The 17,402-nt window shown below is 36.7% G+C and overlaps 1 protein-coding gene across 3 annotated transcripts in view; it reads right to left on the bottom strand.

Annotated features, from left to right (window-relative positions):
- Positions 1–3,781: 3,781 nt before the first annotated feature.
- Positions 3,782–17,402, bottom strand: part of CCDC141 (coiled-coil domain containing 141) — a 160,356-nt gene continuing 146,735 nt past the window's right edge. For 2 of the 3 annotated variants that reach the window (XM_012728810.1, XM_012728815.1), the window contains 2 exons: positions 7,667–8,520; positions 3,782–5,594 (listed from right to left, as the gene is read on the bottom strand). In XM_012728810.1, the coding sequence (XP_012584264.1) occupies positions 5,327–5,594; positions 7,667–8,520 (1,122 nt within the window). In that variant the 3' untranslated portion in view covers positions 3,782–5,326. The remainder of the gene's footprint in view (positions 5,595–7,666; positions 8,521–17,402) is intronic. The other variant, XM_012728822.1, reaches the window with a different exon arrangement.

The raw sequence follows: 17,402 nt of genomic DNA, 5'->3' as shown, positions 1-17,402 counted from the left end.
GCGGGCGGGTCAGGAGAGGTCTGCCACGCCATGTGGTCACCTCCGGGGCAGGCGGGAATCGAACTCATGCGGAAGCAGCTTTAGATTCTCAGTGCTGTGCTTTAACCCGCTGCGCCACCAGGGAGGGCCGACCCTTCTTTTATTTTTATGTTGGTAATTTTATCTTATTTTTTCTTGATTAGCCTCGCTAGAAGTGTATCAATTTTACTGATATTTTCAGAGAATCAGGTCTTGGTTTAGTATTATGTTTTATTTTCGAGATCATTGATTTGTATTCTAATTTTATTTACTGATTTATGTTCTAACTTCTTTTATTCTGCTTGCTATAGACTAAAATAGCTCTTTTTTTCTTCTAGCTGCTTGAAGTGTGTGGCTTATAGAAAGAAAACTGCCTTCAAAGAGAAGGAAGAAATTTCTGGCCAAACACTCATACTCCAGAATCAAAGACTTGTTTATCTGAGGAGTGGCATGCCTCAAAATTTCACCACTGATGCTCAGGTGCTTGACCCATGGTATTATGTAAAGTCTCATAAACACAAGGAACAGTGTTGTCTTGATTCCTTGGAAAAGGCCAATTAGCAGTTTTGTTTATTTTTGAGAGGTTGAATTCCTACACAGCTGGTCACAATCAAATGTCTCATGTGACAAGAGCAGTGATAATGAATTGTTGCTTTAAAGTGGGACATGGTTTCATTTAGTGAATGCAAATCTTTTGGCTCTCTGACACAACTCAAGGTTCGGCTTATTATGAATGGAAAACAGACTGTCATGCTTTGACATTTGAATTGGCATGCAATAGCACAGGATACTAAAAGGAGATATTTTATTTTGTTTTAACTAATTATTTCATGGACACACTTAAAATACTGTACCTACAACAGGTGAAGTAAAATTTTCAGATGGTAATTTCTAGTAAGAATGGCCATGAATAAAACAAAATAGAACAATATGTAATATTCTTGACTTCCTTCATTTGGAGTTCTAATAATCTAGATTCTTCGACTTCACTTTTTTTTTTTTTTGCATTTACATGTATAGATGAAATTCTGGTTGATAAAAAGTAAGATATGTTCACAACTATATCACTGAGCCTCAGTTACAATGAAACACTGATTATTTGTGTAGTGGTCAACCAAGTACATAAACCTGTTTTGGTAGTTTTGTTTAGTCACTGAGAGTGAAAACACCCATTTCTCCCTTTATATTTGATATCGATTTTTACCTGATTAATATTCTTTACAATGTTGAAACAACAATCTAAGATTTGGCCTCTTCTCTGCTATTTTGACTGTGGGAGCTAGCCTCTTTTTTTTTTTTAAGATTTATTTATTTATTCATACAGAACTGGGGTACAGGCCAGAGATGTGGAGGGTGAGAGGATTCGCCAAAGACAGAGTGGGGAGCAGAACAGGCAGATGATCAAAGTACACTGCTGAGGGGAACATCAGGAGGGTCAGGAGGGGTCTGCCGCGACATGTGGATCTCCTCCGGGGCAAGTGGGGATTGAACTCATGCCCAAGTGGCTTACGCTTCTTGGTGCTGTGCTTTAACCCACTGCACCACCAGGGAGGGCCATAGCCTCTATTTTTAAGTTTAAATTTTCAACCAGAGTCTAACACAAAGGATTTGGAAGTTCCCACTCAAATTTTGTAAATTTGTTGAGAGTATTTTCTGTATATTTCATGACCAGAGCTGATCTTGAGAAGCAATTGTCCATAGGAAGAAGGATAACTGAGTCACAGCTACATCTTTCTCTTTTTACATTCCCTGTTGCCCTCCTCCCTGAAAAAAAGAAAAGAAAGGAAAAGAAGAGAAAAGAAAAGAATAGAAAAGAAAAGCAAAGAAAAAAAAAAACCAGAGAGGTAATTTCTGCTTAGTTTCAAAACATTTTAAAAATATTTACTGATTATAATTATGTCTTAGGTGCTGGGATTATAGTGATGAACGGGGCTGTCAAAGATCGTACTGATACGGGACTCACAGCCTAACTAGGGGACATGAGTTCTAGAATATGTGAAGATTCCCTTACTAGGTTCTAAACGACTATAGCAAGTCAGGTGCCTGACAGTGCATGGAGTAGGAACATCTACACCAGACTGAAGTGTGGGGTAGGTGTAGTAAGTACCTAAGTGTAAGTAAGGATAAACCAGAGTCAAGCTACATGAAAACAGACTAGAAAATAATAAAGGAATTTGGGGAAGAAAGTACTGGAAAAATGAAAGAAAACAATAGTGCAAAAACTTGAAAGCTAGATGTTGCTTTGATGGGAGGTGAAGGGATTGGAAGAGAGTGGGAGCAGGAGATCAGATTAAAGGTTTAATGAGCTGTGTGTTCTACTTGAAGGATTTTAAAGTTGAGTGAGGCAATTAGAAGGCATTGTTTTGCCTGATATTTTAGATAATGTAGACTCTGCGAAAATTCAAATATAAGGGTTCATACAGTAAATTTCAACTGAAATTGAGTCTGAAAAAAACTTCACCACCAAACTGGAAAGCCAATGATGTTGCCTAAAAAGAAGTTCAAAACACATTTGTGTTGCATTCCTTCAGAAGGTCAAGTATATATTTTATCAATTTTTATTTTCATATTCTATTGCAAAGTACTTCAATATTACTGTAATTTTCTCTAAAGAAAATGTTCATAAATCCTATCCTACAATACAATTTCTGAGTTTTCCCTTATTAAATTATTTTTGTTCCATTTTCATAAGGAGAATTTCTTTGTGACAGAAAACCTAGCATAAAGAAAAATCATTTTTGAGTCTTTGAAAATAAATTATAATAATTAAAAAAATAACCGGGTAACTAATTATCCTCTGCTGGTCAAACAGTAACTCAGAAGAAGAGGTAGGTAAGTAGGTAAGAGGGTAGGTAAGCAGATAGGTAGGTAGGTAGGTATGCAAGGGGGTAGGGAGACAAAGAGATAAAAGCAGCAATCTGAACTGTATCTTGAAGGAGTCAGGATGACTTTTCCTTATATATGTACAAACACAGATATTTTATTATATTTTATGTTGGTCATATACTATTGATATGTGCATGATATTCTGCCCCCAAACTAAGATGAACTGTTACTGTTATGCAAAGTAAAGAAACACAGCAATATCCATGCCCTATTTGCCTCAAACTACAAATTCAGCCAAGATGACAAACAGAAGAGAAATTTCATCAAATTAACAAGAAAGAGATAGGAAGAGAGAGAAGCGCTTACCATATTTGTCCCATCTGTCCTCTTTGACATGAATAGGTTTTACTTTAGCTTTAACCAGGGAATATCACTTAGGCAAGATATGTGAAATAACTGAAACTTGACAAAAAGCAAAGGAGAGCTAAGAGGCTATGTGTTCTGTAGGATAATGTATATATAAGCTTTTACTAGGTTTCTGTCAAAACTTAGAAGAAAATTAGGAAATTTAATTTTTAAATTAAATTGAATATGCAGCACACAAAAAATATACACAAACTTTTCAGTCAACCAGACATTCACATATTCAGACGACTTTCAGTACTTTTTTTTTAAAGATTTATTTATTTATGCAAACAGAGCTGAGGTACAGGCCAGAGGTACAGGGGTGGTGAGAGGCTTCACCAGAGACAGAGTGGGGAGCAGAACAGCAGATTAATGAAGTACACTGCAGAGGGGAGCAGCAGGTGAGACAGGAGAGGTCTGCTGCGCCATGTGGGTCACCTCCCGGGCCAGGGATCAAATTTGCACTGAAGTGGCTACGGCTTACTTGCAGTGTTGTGTCCAGTGCTGCATCCTAAACCATTGCACCATCAGGGAGGGCCCTGACATTCAGTACTTTTAAATATCAACTTGAATATATTAATTTTAAATACTTTTATTTGTATGTGGACTTTACAGCAGCATAATTCATTCCTTACCTTTATCAAAAATTGAGAACAAGTATCATTTCAACTGAGTATTTTGTTTAGTGGCATAAAACTATGTTTAAAATCTGAAAAATAAATGCTTCTCTTATTCATGTTTCTTTTTTTAAATGAATCAAACAGATGACCCCCTATTCTGAATAATATATATCAGAAAGACATGGAACATTCTTCAATATTACATGAATCTTAGAGGACTAAAATTCATCTTATGCCATCTTACTATACTCCCTCCCTCTTTTTAAATACTGAATATATCCTCCTCCTGGTTTTTGTTGTTTTTTTTTTTTCCCAAGTGTTTGAGAAGGATATAGTTTAAAGGAATTAGCAAGGAATTTGAATTCTAATTCATAAAATACCATTTTAACACATGGGAGTGGTGGGAAATCACATACGAACACTACTCTTTTAATTGAATATGCTAAAGAATCAGCACCTACAAGGGCAATAGTGGGCAGGAGGCAGTGCAATGACCAATTACATTAAATAATATAGTTAAACTTAATATCCCTAGAGTGCTTTCCATTTTCTGGATCTTTATAAGAATGAATTAAAAGCTCTTAATTGTCAGAGAGGTAGATGATGAACCCATTTTCCAAAAGGGAAACAGGCACTGAGATGCCTTACCACTAACTATAAAAAGAACATCAGCAGCAAAATCAAGATCAAGAGCAGTAGCAAGAAGATCTAGTTGCATTGTATATACATGAGTGCCCCAAATATATCAATGGAATGACAGGTGTAAAGTTGGTTCATTCTAGTAGCCCATGACTATCTTGCAATATGACATGCATAGCTGATGGCAGCTTCAAACTCCATTTAAAGTTGAAGGCACATCTGTTCTCCTATGTAAAATCCATGAAATCAACAGAGGAATGATTAAAGTTGCATCCTGAGACTCAGGGATATATTCTAAGTGGAAACTACAAAGAATGAATGCATATCATAAATGAGATCAAGGCATTCAAAAGACAAAGTTAAGGCATAGTTAAGCAATAATAAAAATGACAACATTCAATATTTCTACAATTATTTGACAAAAAAATTCATAAGTACAATAAAAAATAAATGATCCAATAGTTGGATTTGAAACTTACCACATCTATATATCTCTTGTGAACCTTGATCTGCATGTGCTTAAATTAAGATAGAATAAACATAGCAGAGCTTTACTTTGTTTTCTATTGAACACATTCTTTCTAAATACAAAACTGTATCCTGATCCATTGCTAATAATTTAACAATTTTTCTCAAATACATTAAACCACTAGAGAAAAGTTGATTATTTCATCAAGCAGTGATATTAGTCACACAAGCAATAGGACCAGAATGGAGGTCCATTTGGTGGAGGATGCTTTGTAGGAGATGTGGGAAAAGAAACAACATAGTGTCCTTTAGGCTCATCAGAAAAACATTCATGGGTTCCCTCCCCAAATTTACCATGTGAGCAGCCAGTACAGCAGGGAGACACTAACATAGATGACACACAGTGTTATCCAGTTTATTCTTGTGATAGGCGGCCTGTGGTTACCTGTCACGTGGAGGATGACATTGGAAGAGAGAATGCCACTAGAATTTTGGGCCCGAACCACATAGAGGCCTGCATCTGCCTTGCACACCTTCGGAATGAACACCGAATGTCTTGTCTCCTTTTGCAAGACCTGTAAGTGCCCATCTGCAGACAATTTCTGGCCCTTCTTGAACCTGAAGCAGAGAGTCAGTTTTTAAAGTCAGGATCACTTTTTATTCACATTGTTTCCAAGGTCTAATAATCATTGCAAATAGGCCCACCACCACTACAACATATTCTAGAATTAGCAGGAGCTATGTAGTTACCAAAAATTTCAAAGACTCTGTTTATTCTTCAAACAGAGGTTGCCAACTGGTGGCCAAATAAGTACTTGGCCAGTTAGGAGAGTTAGAATGTGCTTTTTAAAAATTGAATTTCTGGACAACATTTACCATTGACATATTGAATTTGAAAATTCAAATAGCCAACTGTTCTTGAACAGCCAGGCCATCTGGTCCCACTTGGCTACCATTTGCTCATGGCAACAATCACCTAGTAAGTGAGATGGCACACTTCCGTTTGGCCTGCTCTAGCCTTTCAGGTGCTGTGCAACAGCTGCTTATGACTCTTGGAATCCACATTGGAAGGAGATTCATCTGCTCCACCATATTCATCCCCTATGAACCATGTGAGATACCAATGTGTTGCGTTAGGGGATGGTACCTACCTAGCATTACCTGGCTAAATGAGTTCATTTAATGCTTGTCAATTTAGTTCATTAAAAGGAAATGATTTTTAATTATAAAAGGCATTTACCCAATTGAGGTTATTACTGTTAATGACTTGTTTCTAACTTTCCTATGGACATGGATACTAGTATCTTTCTTGAAGCAAATCATCTGTTTATCTTATGTACTCTAGATTCATTTCTATTCATTTATACCTATGCATTTCTACACAAGAAAGGAAGACAAACCTGAATCATTTCCTGTTCCAAGTGCCCAAGTGATAACATTTTCCTGAGTGACCTAAGAATGTGTAATCTCCTGACGGCTTGCCAGTTGTTGATTGTGTAGTCATTATAAATCTGTCCCTGTTACCTTTCCCAATATTACAACAGTCCTTCAACTAACCAAAGCTATTTTGTGTGTGTGTATGGCCAGCACCAAGAAACACCTCAGACAACATTTTTCTTTGAAGTGAACTAATATTTAATGATGAATTAAATATTTTTTAAATTCATAAATGCAAAATTCCTGATCTATCAGAAACATGCAACTGTAAAAACAAAAGAAAACAAAAAGCATAAATAAGCACACCATTGCATGAGTGCAGTTTCTTTTAGTAATCTGAGAAACCAAGGTTTTCTCATAAATTCTTTGGATAAGTGATTCACATTTGGAGTACCGTCAAGGGGTACACGTGATAACAGTTCACTCAGTGCCTACTGAAAGATTAGGATAAACAAGTGCTGCTCTTTTTATCTTAGATTATAAATATAAACTCATTCTCACATATTTGTAACTCTGTCTTCAGGTAAAAAATCCTAAATGTTTAAAATAACCTATGAATTCAGAAAGTTAGAACTGCTTTTAGAACCATAGTAGGTAGCTCAAGACATTTATTCTGTTTATTTTTACTAAAACAAATAGGCTAAAATAGCAATGATGCACCCCAGAGCAAATCCTATCGTTCACAGTTCAGTTTTTATACTACCTTTCAAAAATGAGTTTATTACTTGCCACCACCGGAAACCACTGTGAGAGAAATATTTTTATCCATCTCTCACATTGCAAAGGTTTATAAAAAGGAAACAGTGATACAAACAATCCTTACAAAAGTCTTGTGTGTGACTGGTGGGAAGAGAGAAAGTTCAAATAGGTGAAACCCAAATTCTTTTGTTTTTTGATTGAATAAACTAAGCAAACGTCATGCTTACACAGAAATAAACAACAGGGAAGAACTTCAGACCACACTCTAGAAATGTGGAAGGTTAAGCTAAAAGCAAAACAGCACAGCTGTCTTATAGTACTTTCAGAGTTTGTTAAATTGTTATTTTCTATGGTTCCTTTTTTTGCTTTAAAGGAATTAGCCATGCTGCAGCTGAAATGAGAGCTGGGACTTGATGTGAGGTTGAATCATGCAGAGTTGCAGTGTTGTAGAATATTAATCAGCATCCCTAACCCTTCACGTTAGTGCACACAGAGTCATTTGCTTAGTGATTAGATTTGTTTCTGTTTATGGCTTGTCATTATAGGCTACCCACCATGTCAGTGTAGGCTCTGGAAATCCTGTTACTTCAACTTCCAAAGTCACTGGAGAACCTTCCACGACAGTTACATTAGACAGGAGCCTGGAGAAATTAGGTGCCTGGTTGGCTAGGGTGACCATGCTGTTCTTTGCAGATGTACTTATAATCTCTTCTCTGGGAACCACTTGCCTGTGATAGCCCTGGCTGGTGCCTGATTGGGACTGGAGGCTGGAGGCTGCATCGGGGGCAGCATGCAGGCTATCTCGGGTTTTAGTGACATGATTATCAGCATGCATCTCCTCCCATGTTTCTAGCAAACTTCCCTGAGCCTGAGGGCGATGCTTTAAAGCTCTCTCATGCACATCACTCAGCATGCTCTCTGGAGGTTTAGCACTGATTTTGTGGAAGACAGTACTCTTTTCCAGGGATCCTTGGGAGGTTAATGGGAGTTCAGCTTTGAACTGGGAGTAGGGCCTCTCAAAATGACTTGAAAATGTTTCTCTCCTAGCATTGCAAGCATCAGCAAAAGCAGCAGGTGGCGGAAGTGTAGGTTCTTGGGTCTCCCCTGGCCCCATGGACCCCTTCGGCATCCTGGAGCTGTTTATCTGAAGGCTGAGAGAGGAGCTGGGACTCTCCTCTGCCTCCGTGTCAGATGGCAGGACGGGGGATTCTGGGCTTTCCGGGAGTGGAGGCAAGGAGATGTCATCAGGTGAGATGCACTCATCTTCTCCTCCCCAGGGCACGTCAGCAGGCGGAGGCAGACCCTGGACACCACCCTCTTCAGCACAGGGCAGGGGCCTCAGGTTCGGGGGAGGCTGACCTTCTTCTCTTCCATGAATGGCTAGTATGTCAGCCATCTGCTCTTGTTCCTTCAAAACCAAAAAGCCAAAGCTTCTAGTTATTGAGTCTCCTTTGTCTAGTTTTTAATTAAAGTGCAGTGCAGGTTCAAAAAATTTTTTTTTTTTTTAGATTTTTACCATGAGTTGAAACTTGGGGCCCTGGTTCACACATTATACAACTTGAACCCATTTCTCCATCTAACCTGGCACAGTCCTGTTCAGAAAAGCAGTCAGGAAAGTGATCTCCAGTCTCTGAGTGAAATGTGATAGAGCTTGTGAAACAGAAGAAAGCTAACATTGGTTTTCATCTGTAATGGAAGGTTATACTAGGCCAATGTCTTTCAAGTGAGAACTTTCTTTCCACTTGTGGATTTATGACTTTGGTTTATTTATCTATATAGCATGCCAACACGTAGTTCTTAAACACTAAAGATCCTGCCTGGAGTAATCCCTCTTCATCTCAGGAAAACTATTATTTATTTTTATTATGATAAAATATACACTCCATAAAACTATTTTAATCGATATGTAAATATTGATTAATATGTAAATAATATTGATTAAAATATTTAACTCCACTGTGTGGTTCAGTGGAATTAAGCATACTACCTCCAAAACCTTTTCTGCTTCCCAAACAGAAACTCCCTCCAGTAAGCATAACTCCCTATGGTGCCCTCCTTCCTTGTCTCTGGAAAACACATTCTACTTTTGGTCTATATGTATTTGACAGGTCTCAATTCCTGGTTTAGAGAAAACTATTTTTAGTGACTATTTTCTTCGAGTCCCTCCTCTTTATTCTTACATTAAAAAATATTTTTTTTGAGCATTGTTATACATTAGGTACTAGGTACTGTGCTAGGCAATGGAAAGAGGAAATTATGAATAAAAGTATAATCTCTGCCCTCATGGTGTGATAATCTTGTCCGGGAGGAGGCTATTACAGAAACAGTCTTGAAATGGCCTTCCCGAGAAGCACTCTGAGCACAAGAGAGGGACCTGGTCAGCTGGTTTCTGTTCCATGTGTGGAATGGGTCATGCAGGGGCAGGAATGGCTGTACTTGGCCTCATGCTTACATTGTTCTAGTATTTTTCCTCACTCATCCATGTCCACCTCTGGTTTAAGAACAGGCTCTGTTGACCCTTTTGGAACTGACATTAACAGGGTCTCCTCTAGCCCACACTCCTAGCTCTACCCCATTCTCTTTGTTTTCCTCAGCATTGTGGGTGCATTTTTGCTTAGCTAACAAAGAAGCCAGAAGGAAAAAGAAAAACACTGGATGGATTTACTTAGAGGAGGAATATGAGGAGCCAAATAAAGGACCAGGAAAAAAAATGACAATAACAATAAATAAAAAACAAAATTAAAAGGCCACTATAAATCAGAGACATTCTGCACGGGAGGGAGAGAGAGAAGAATCAAAACAGGAGAGAGAAGAGCAACAAGGACCATGGTGATGGTGCACGGGTGAACTGGTGGTGGGAATTTATAGAGAATACACCTGAGAGGAGAAAGCATACAAACATGCACTGTAAGTAATGGACAATGATGTAATATATACATAGATATAGTTATAAAAAATTACTGAAAATAAAATGGTATTTATAATCCCTTGGGGGAAAAAACAATTTATAGTACGTGTTCTGCTACTACTGCTTGTACATAAGATGGTCATGTCTCATCTTGCCTTTGAATTCTTTGTTTGAGCCCACAGTCCTTTTCCTGACACACTGTTAAAGTGATTTTTAAGAAATATATGCATTTTCAGGTGAAAATATATTTGTGGGACAATAGAAGGAATAATATTTTGTGTTTTGTGAAGCAAACACAAAATATTATTCCTTCTATTGTCCTACAAATATGACATCCTCAGAGAAAGCACAAACCAGGTAAGAGAAAGCTGTTTCCTTTAACAATTTAGTTCATGTTTAAAATCTGGTTCTAAAAGCAAGCAGTCTTAAAAATACCCCTCCTTAAAAAAAATTATTAAGGGAACTAAACAAAACCAATCCTAAAAATATGACAGCAGAATTGAGGCTATTATAGAGGGAGGGAAAGATGCAGAGAGGGGGCTCAATGGTTAAGGGTAAAGGACTATGAATGCATTGGTTGTGGGTGAGGTAACATACATCTGAAGAGGTATACACCTACCCCCTAAATCATATAAAGTTCTGTAAATTGATTAGTTAAATTGATTAATTATTAATTTAATAATTATGAAATAACACATATCTGGTAGGGAATAGTCCTTCTTTTGTTTTTTATATTTCACTTGGCTCTTCTTTTTCTCTATTTCTTCCTGAAAATAGAACACCTATTTTCCTTCCCATAGGAGCTTCTCACAGGGATTCCTTTCAGTCTAAGTATATCTTCTGTGATATTCTGACAACTTCTTAACACTTTTCCAAACAGCTTTTATTCTGCAATGCCTCCAAACTGTCATCATTATCATCTGGGGGAGTCCAGCTCCAAGAGGACCATCAATTCCTTTATAGGAAAGTAGGAATATTTCTTGACTTAAACCCCATCCAGGAGCAGTTTCTTCTTTGGGTAATGTATATCTTTCCAGAGAGTAATGTTTAAGAAAAAATGTTCTCAATGGAACATCATCCAGCTATAAAAAGATGAAATCTTGTCATTTGCAACAATATAGACAGAAATTGAGGTAATGATGCTAAATCAACTAATTCAGAAAAAGAAAAATAAATATGTTTTCACTCATATGTGTAATACAAAGCAACAAATCAAATGAAAAAACAAAGCATAACAAAACCAACTCAGACTTGACGATAAAATGGTGGTTACCAGAGGGAAGAAGGGAAGCGGGTGGAGGAAATGGTAAGAGGATTTATTTGATAGTGATGAATGGTACTAGAATTTTGGTGGTGGGTGCAGTGGAGTATATACATTTATTGATGTGTGAGGGAAAATGCCTGAAACTTATATGGTATTATAAATGAGAGGTACAGCAATAAAAATGAAAGAGTAAAGAAAAAAAATTATTTGAAAATTTGCAAGAACTTTAGGAGAGAAACTTGAATAGAACAGAAGTCCAGTTTTGTCTCTTCTGTCGTTCCTCCCCCCTAGGAAGGAATTCACCTAGTTAATTGGGAATATGGAAGAGAAGATTGAGCATGCTCAGCTCTGTCTTAGACCCCTCAGTTTTGAGTCTGCTTTCATCAAAATGGATATATTCCAACTGGCTCTAAAGCATAACCACCAACCTCCCCTTCCCCCTCCCCCAACACACACAGAAGTCAGTTGCTCACCTGAACAGATGGGTTGGGCAATCTAAATCAGGAGTGAAGTTTGGGTAACTCAGAAGAAAAGTCTGAGTGAGCCAGGTCCTCCAACCTGAACTTTACTGGTTACTGATTCCTGACTCTTACATTAAACTTTCAGATAAAGCCAAACTCAAAAAGGGAATTCAAGGATATTAGTTTTCCCCATACTACAATTCCTAAGACAAACAAAAAAAATGCTCTTTACAGGAAAGAATAACACCAGAAAAATTCTATTGACATGGACCAGAGTTTTCTCAAACATTTTTCTAGAAACATTTCAAGTTATTAATATTCCCTCCTAAATATGTTTTATTTCCTAGATTAATTTACTTTTCAAATGGGAAATAATTACTAGAAACTTCATTTCTCTGATGATGGTATATTTATGTTAAAGTGATTTTATTAATTCTTGTTTTTTATACAAGAACCACCTGAGACTATTGATTTATAATGTGTTTTGAGTTGACCAAAACTTCCTTCTCTGGTCATTAATTCCAGAGATAAAAATGTTGGCCACCACCAAATTTAGAACTAAGTTAATGGCCCTGCCAGGCAAATTATCTTCTAGGTCAACACCGATAAACTACCAATCACTTGGTTACAATTATAAAGTGACCGAACTCTTATTCAGTTCAAATTCTTTGTTATCTTAAAAGAGGTATCATGAGTGTTCTTATCAAATAACTTCCTGAAATAACACTGATTTTTTCCTATGACAGTACTCTAGAATTACCCACTGAATAATTATCTCAGGAAGCAAAAGAAGGTGAGTTCTTCTGGTAATTTCATGTTGGATTTTGGTACTTTTGCCTTTATTTTCGATGCAAATAAGTTTTCAGTTTTTAAGTCATTACAGCGTTTTGCAAAAATTCAATCTGACATTTACTGAGCTGTATCTTTCCTGGGTTTATCTAACTTTTTTCTATGAAAATGGTGTCCAGATATCTCTATATACTAACTGCTTTTTTTCATATTTCCCCTCATGAAATTATTCTTGCTAGTAGTAGAAGTATTTTTAGAAAGTGTAGATAATTGTATATTTTAGCACAGGCTGGGCATATTTGCATAGATTTGATGAGTTCTGTCAAAATAGCTTGGAAACTGATATAATTTACCAAAGCACAGTTTACTCCCAATGTCTCTCTAATAGCCTTAGCCACTTTCTATACTGTCATTTTTCTTTTCCCATCTTATTGTTATGTGAATGATGTGTGATCATTAAGCCCTCTAATCCTCTCTATACTTTCCTTCTCAAAGGTAATACTTCACATCTAATCAATGACCTTTTAATTAATCTTTTTAAAAAAGATTTATTTATTTATGCTTACAGAACTGAGGTACAAGACCAGAGGTGTGGTGGGTGAGAGGATTCACCAAAGACAGAGTGGAGAGCAGAACAGGCTGACTGACAAAGTACACTGCTGAAGGGAGCAGTGCTTGGGTCAGGAGAGATCTGCCAGTCCATGGGGGTCAGCTCCCTGGCCAGGCATCAAACTTGTGCTGCAGTGGCTTTGAAGAGCTTCATAATGTGGTGCTTTAACCTGTTGCACCACCAAGGAAAGCCCCCTTTTAATTAATCTTAAATCTATAGCCCCAGATTTATCTCTATCAGAATTTCTGGACTTTAATTTTCACTGATGGACATAATAACTTGGACTTGTAATAATTGCCATGTAAGCAACAAAGTGAAAATCTGATATCAATGATATTATTTTGCATCCAAAAATTTTTGCATATAACCAGTCTTTAAAACACATAGAGTAGGAAGCCATCTATTTGGTAAATTTAAAGAAACCCCATAGTATTTTATCTTCCAAAATACCTCTACAATAGATAGTTTTCTCTTAAGAGAAGATTAAGTGAAAGTATGTGGGAAGTAGAGACAGAAAGATATTGAACATAGGACTTGGTTTTAAAAGGCATTTCTGGGAAAGGTCTTGGGGGAGACTTTGAGGGTACTTTGTTACCTTTAGAATCTTGGGTGAACAAGTTAGAGAAGAAAACAGAAAGATGATAAAGGAGAACACTTTGTCTACTCCCCAGTTTTACTAAGGCAAGTATCTCAGAAGATTCCACGCCGCCAGATGACCAGGCTTAGTTGAGGAGGCCCAGGCTTGTCATGATGCAGCTGATAAAAATGCTCAGCTGAAGTGTGTGGTACAATATACCAACCACATGCTATAACGATGTTTCCATATGTTGAATGAAAAGAAGGGAAGGTTGGGTACAGGAATCTACAGTATCATTACAAAATGACTTATTTTCATCCAGCAGTTCTTGAAGCTCCCTTCAGTCTTGTAGGAAAGGTACCTGGCTAAATTCAGGAGACCAGGCCAGTTCCCAGCTCTGACACACCCTCTATAACTTTCAGAAGGCAAAATATTTCATTTCTTTTAGCCTCAGTTTCCTCAACTATAAAATGAGATTTGATCAAATGATTGCTAAATCCCTTCTAGCACTGGAATTCTGTAACTCTAAATGCTGACATTATGAGACTTTATCTCCTACCAAATAGTTCTGTGACTTCAGGCAAGTCTCTTAATACTTTGTGCCTCTATTTAACCTTAGGAATTTTTATATATTACTGCTAAGTTGTCTCTGGTGCTCACCTTGGGATAAAACACCATCACTAACCTGTTCACAGTGCAATAGTGTTGCATAGACTGAATCAACTAATTCTACCTGTTGCATTTAAGGATCAGAAAAATGAAAAGTAATTTTATGTTTAAGGGAAAATTCTGTGATTAATATGTTCACAAATAGTTTGATGGATTGGCTCTTTCTGATTCAAAGTTTCTTTTTCTGAGGAAGAGAAACACAGAACTAGTGATCTAAAGACAAGTTTTTTACTTGGTGCTTCTCATATCTACTTGTTTGGTGTTTAGGGGAGTCATTACATATCATCTGTAATATGAATAATAGAAACAATAAGAGAATAAATATGACTGAACTATTTAAAAGTAAAGATTACTATCACCCTTTCATTTTTCTTTCTGTACCAATTGCACCAGAATGTTTGAGTGAAATGACAGTTGTCATTTTGGACTTTCACTTTTATTCTAAGTGACCAATATTTTATCATCTCTTGCAATTTATATTCAAATAAAAATGATTTCTCAATGCAATTAAATCTTTCATTTTTTTAAAAAAAATGTTGCTTTAATTTTTCTTATAGAAAAATAAAAAATAAGTATAAAGTGGTGCTTACTTTGGTAGAAATGATTTTCAAATCTAAGTAAATGGTAGTGGTTGATAATGGAGGGAATGAGCAGAATTTAAAAAATAATACGTTGGATTTAGCATTTCTTAGAAATTTAAATAAGAAAATATGAGACATGTTATTCTTCACTATCTTTCCAGTCAGTATCAATCAAGAGTGATTTTGCCTCCCAGGGACATTTGGTACTTTGTGTAGATATTTTTTGGTTTGGGGGAGAAATACCATACTAATGGCATTTAGGGAGAAAGACCAGCAATGTTGCAAAATGCCTGGGGAAGCTCCTGCAGCAAAGAGTTCTCTGGGCCAAACTGTTGGTAGTGTTGAGGCTGAGAAAATATAATTTAAGCCAATCAGAATCTAAAAAAGAACAACACTGAAGTTCAACAAGATGACCAAAGTTTCAGAGATTTCCTTTACTTTAGAGAGGAAGCAGGGTTTAAGCACCTCAAGGCTACCCCACAAAGAGGGGCAGAAAACTGAAGTACTTGCTGCCTTCTGATTGTACCACTGAACTGAACTTGACATAGATTTAAGTTATGGAAAAGGACCTATAAAAATAAATTCCAAGAACTGTATTGACTTTAAGATAAATATTTCTTCATGAGACAACTGCAATAAATGGAGATTTTTTTTTCTTAAGCGTTCATGTTCATGTCACAGAAACATTTTATGAGCGTGGGATCAGTTGAGAATAATGTTGACTGTGCTTCTTCTTCCTTCAGTTCCTTGGAAGAGAAAGAAACATTGAGCACAGGCAACTTGGCAAAGTAAAAAGTCAAAAGAGCTAATTATAGTCCAACAGCTATGAATAGAGAGTGAGCAACTTATGGTGAAAAGCCATAATGATGTGATTTAATTAATACTTTTGAAGTTCTGATACATTTGCATTTTGTGAGTATTTTCAGTTTTTGCTACATGCTTAATTTATCTGCAATGTGTAGGTTTTTGGAGGGTAAAATATTTAATCTCTTAAATCCTTAAAGTAATTTAAATATTCTCTCAATACTTTACTATTTGTATTTCAGCTAGACTGTCTTATTACATGTGCCTGGAAATAACATTGTAAGGTAGATTCTATGGATATAAGACACAATTTAATTTCATGTTTTAAGGTTTTTCCAATAGCACTATATCTTGGAGGGATGATAAAAGTGGAGAAAATTTAAAGTTAGAATTGAATATAGAAAGACAATAGGGAAGGCAGCTAAAGATGGGAAATACCGAAGTAGTTTGGGGTAACACTATGATGTTGGAATGACTATCCTCAAACCATTATGAAACACTGATTTCCATGTTCAATAGAACAGAAATAACATAGGCCAGAGGACTAGGTAAGTGGGCAGAAAGGAAGTAAGGTGCATGGTGACTCACATTACATTGGGAGGTTTGATTCACTTTTTCTATCTATCTATCTATCTATCTATCTATCTATCTATCTATCTATCTATCTATCTATCTATCTATCTATCTATCTATTTTTTGCAATGCACAATGATACTAATCTCAAAGCAAAAGTAATGAGTAGGGTTGTAGTAGAGTTTTCTTTACCTTACCCATTTCCTTATTGACTCCTATCTGCTCATTTCTTGCTGGTTCTTTTAGTAGGTTGTTACAATATTGTGGAGGTCTTCTAAACTCAGATTCATCTGTAAAACATCTTTCTGCTGTACAAAGAGATGGGACATAGGAACTGGGCAAGGAAAGTTGGGGAAACAGTGGCATACAACAAATTGGAAGAAAATAAAGGCCACTTGCAACTTTTCTATAAAGACATTCCAGAAGAGATTGAGGTACTCCCGTGATGTGATCTATAAAATTACCCTCCAAGCTCATATTTCCCTTTCAACTGCATTCTTGTGATAAAGTACACTGCCAGAATTAGTTTTTCAAAGGCTGATTAGGAAAGAAGTCATTATTACAGTAGGATGAACCTAAGGAGCTTTCCCTAGAGAAAGGAATCATTGTGCACAGCACTTAAGCCATTAGGAAGGTCTGGGGGAGCAGTAGGGAGATAGAACTGACTAAATATCTCTAGTAGAGATTAAGTACAAAATCCAGATCATTTTTATATTATTGGGAGTCTCATGAAAGCAGAAAGAATCATTGAGTGTAGTAAAGAAAACAATTGAAAATAGGATCCTTTTCTAGTTCATAAGCATGATGACTGGGTTTTCTCACCATTGTGTGAGGTGTCCTTCCCTTATACTTTGTGACAATGCGGGCACATCACTCTCTCTGATGTGAAAACAATGGAAAATAAAGGTTGGTTCATGTGGGTGATGATACCTTGCTCTTGCATTTCATGAGACTCTGTTTGTCATGACAGTATAAGGAATGTTCAAATTGCCATAGAGCCAGTGTGAGAGTAGAGAAGATTTTGAAGGTAAAACAGTCACAGGCACATGGAGGA

The sequence above is a fragment of the Condylura cristata genome, unplaced genomic scaffold (genome assembly GCF_000260355.1).
Source record: "Condylura cristata isolate star-nosed mole 26May11 unplaced genomic scaffold, ConCri1.0 scaffold00002, whole genome shotgun sequence".
Lineage (NCBI taxonomy): Eukaryota > Metazoa > Chordata > Mammalia > Eulipotyphla > Talpidae > Condylura > Condylura cristata.
The sequence above is the reverse complement of the archived record's forward strand: the minus strand, read 5'-3'. Positions and strand labels throughout refer to the sequence as shown.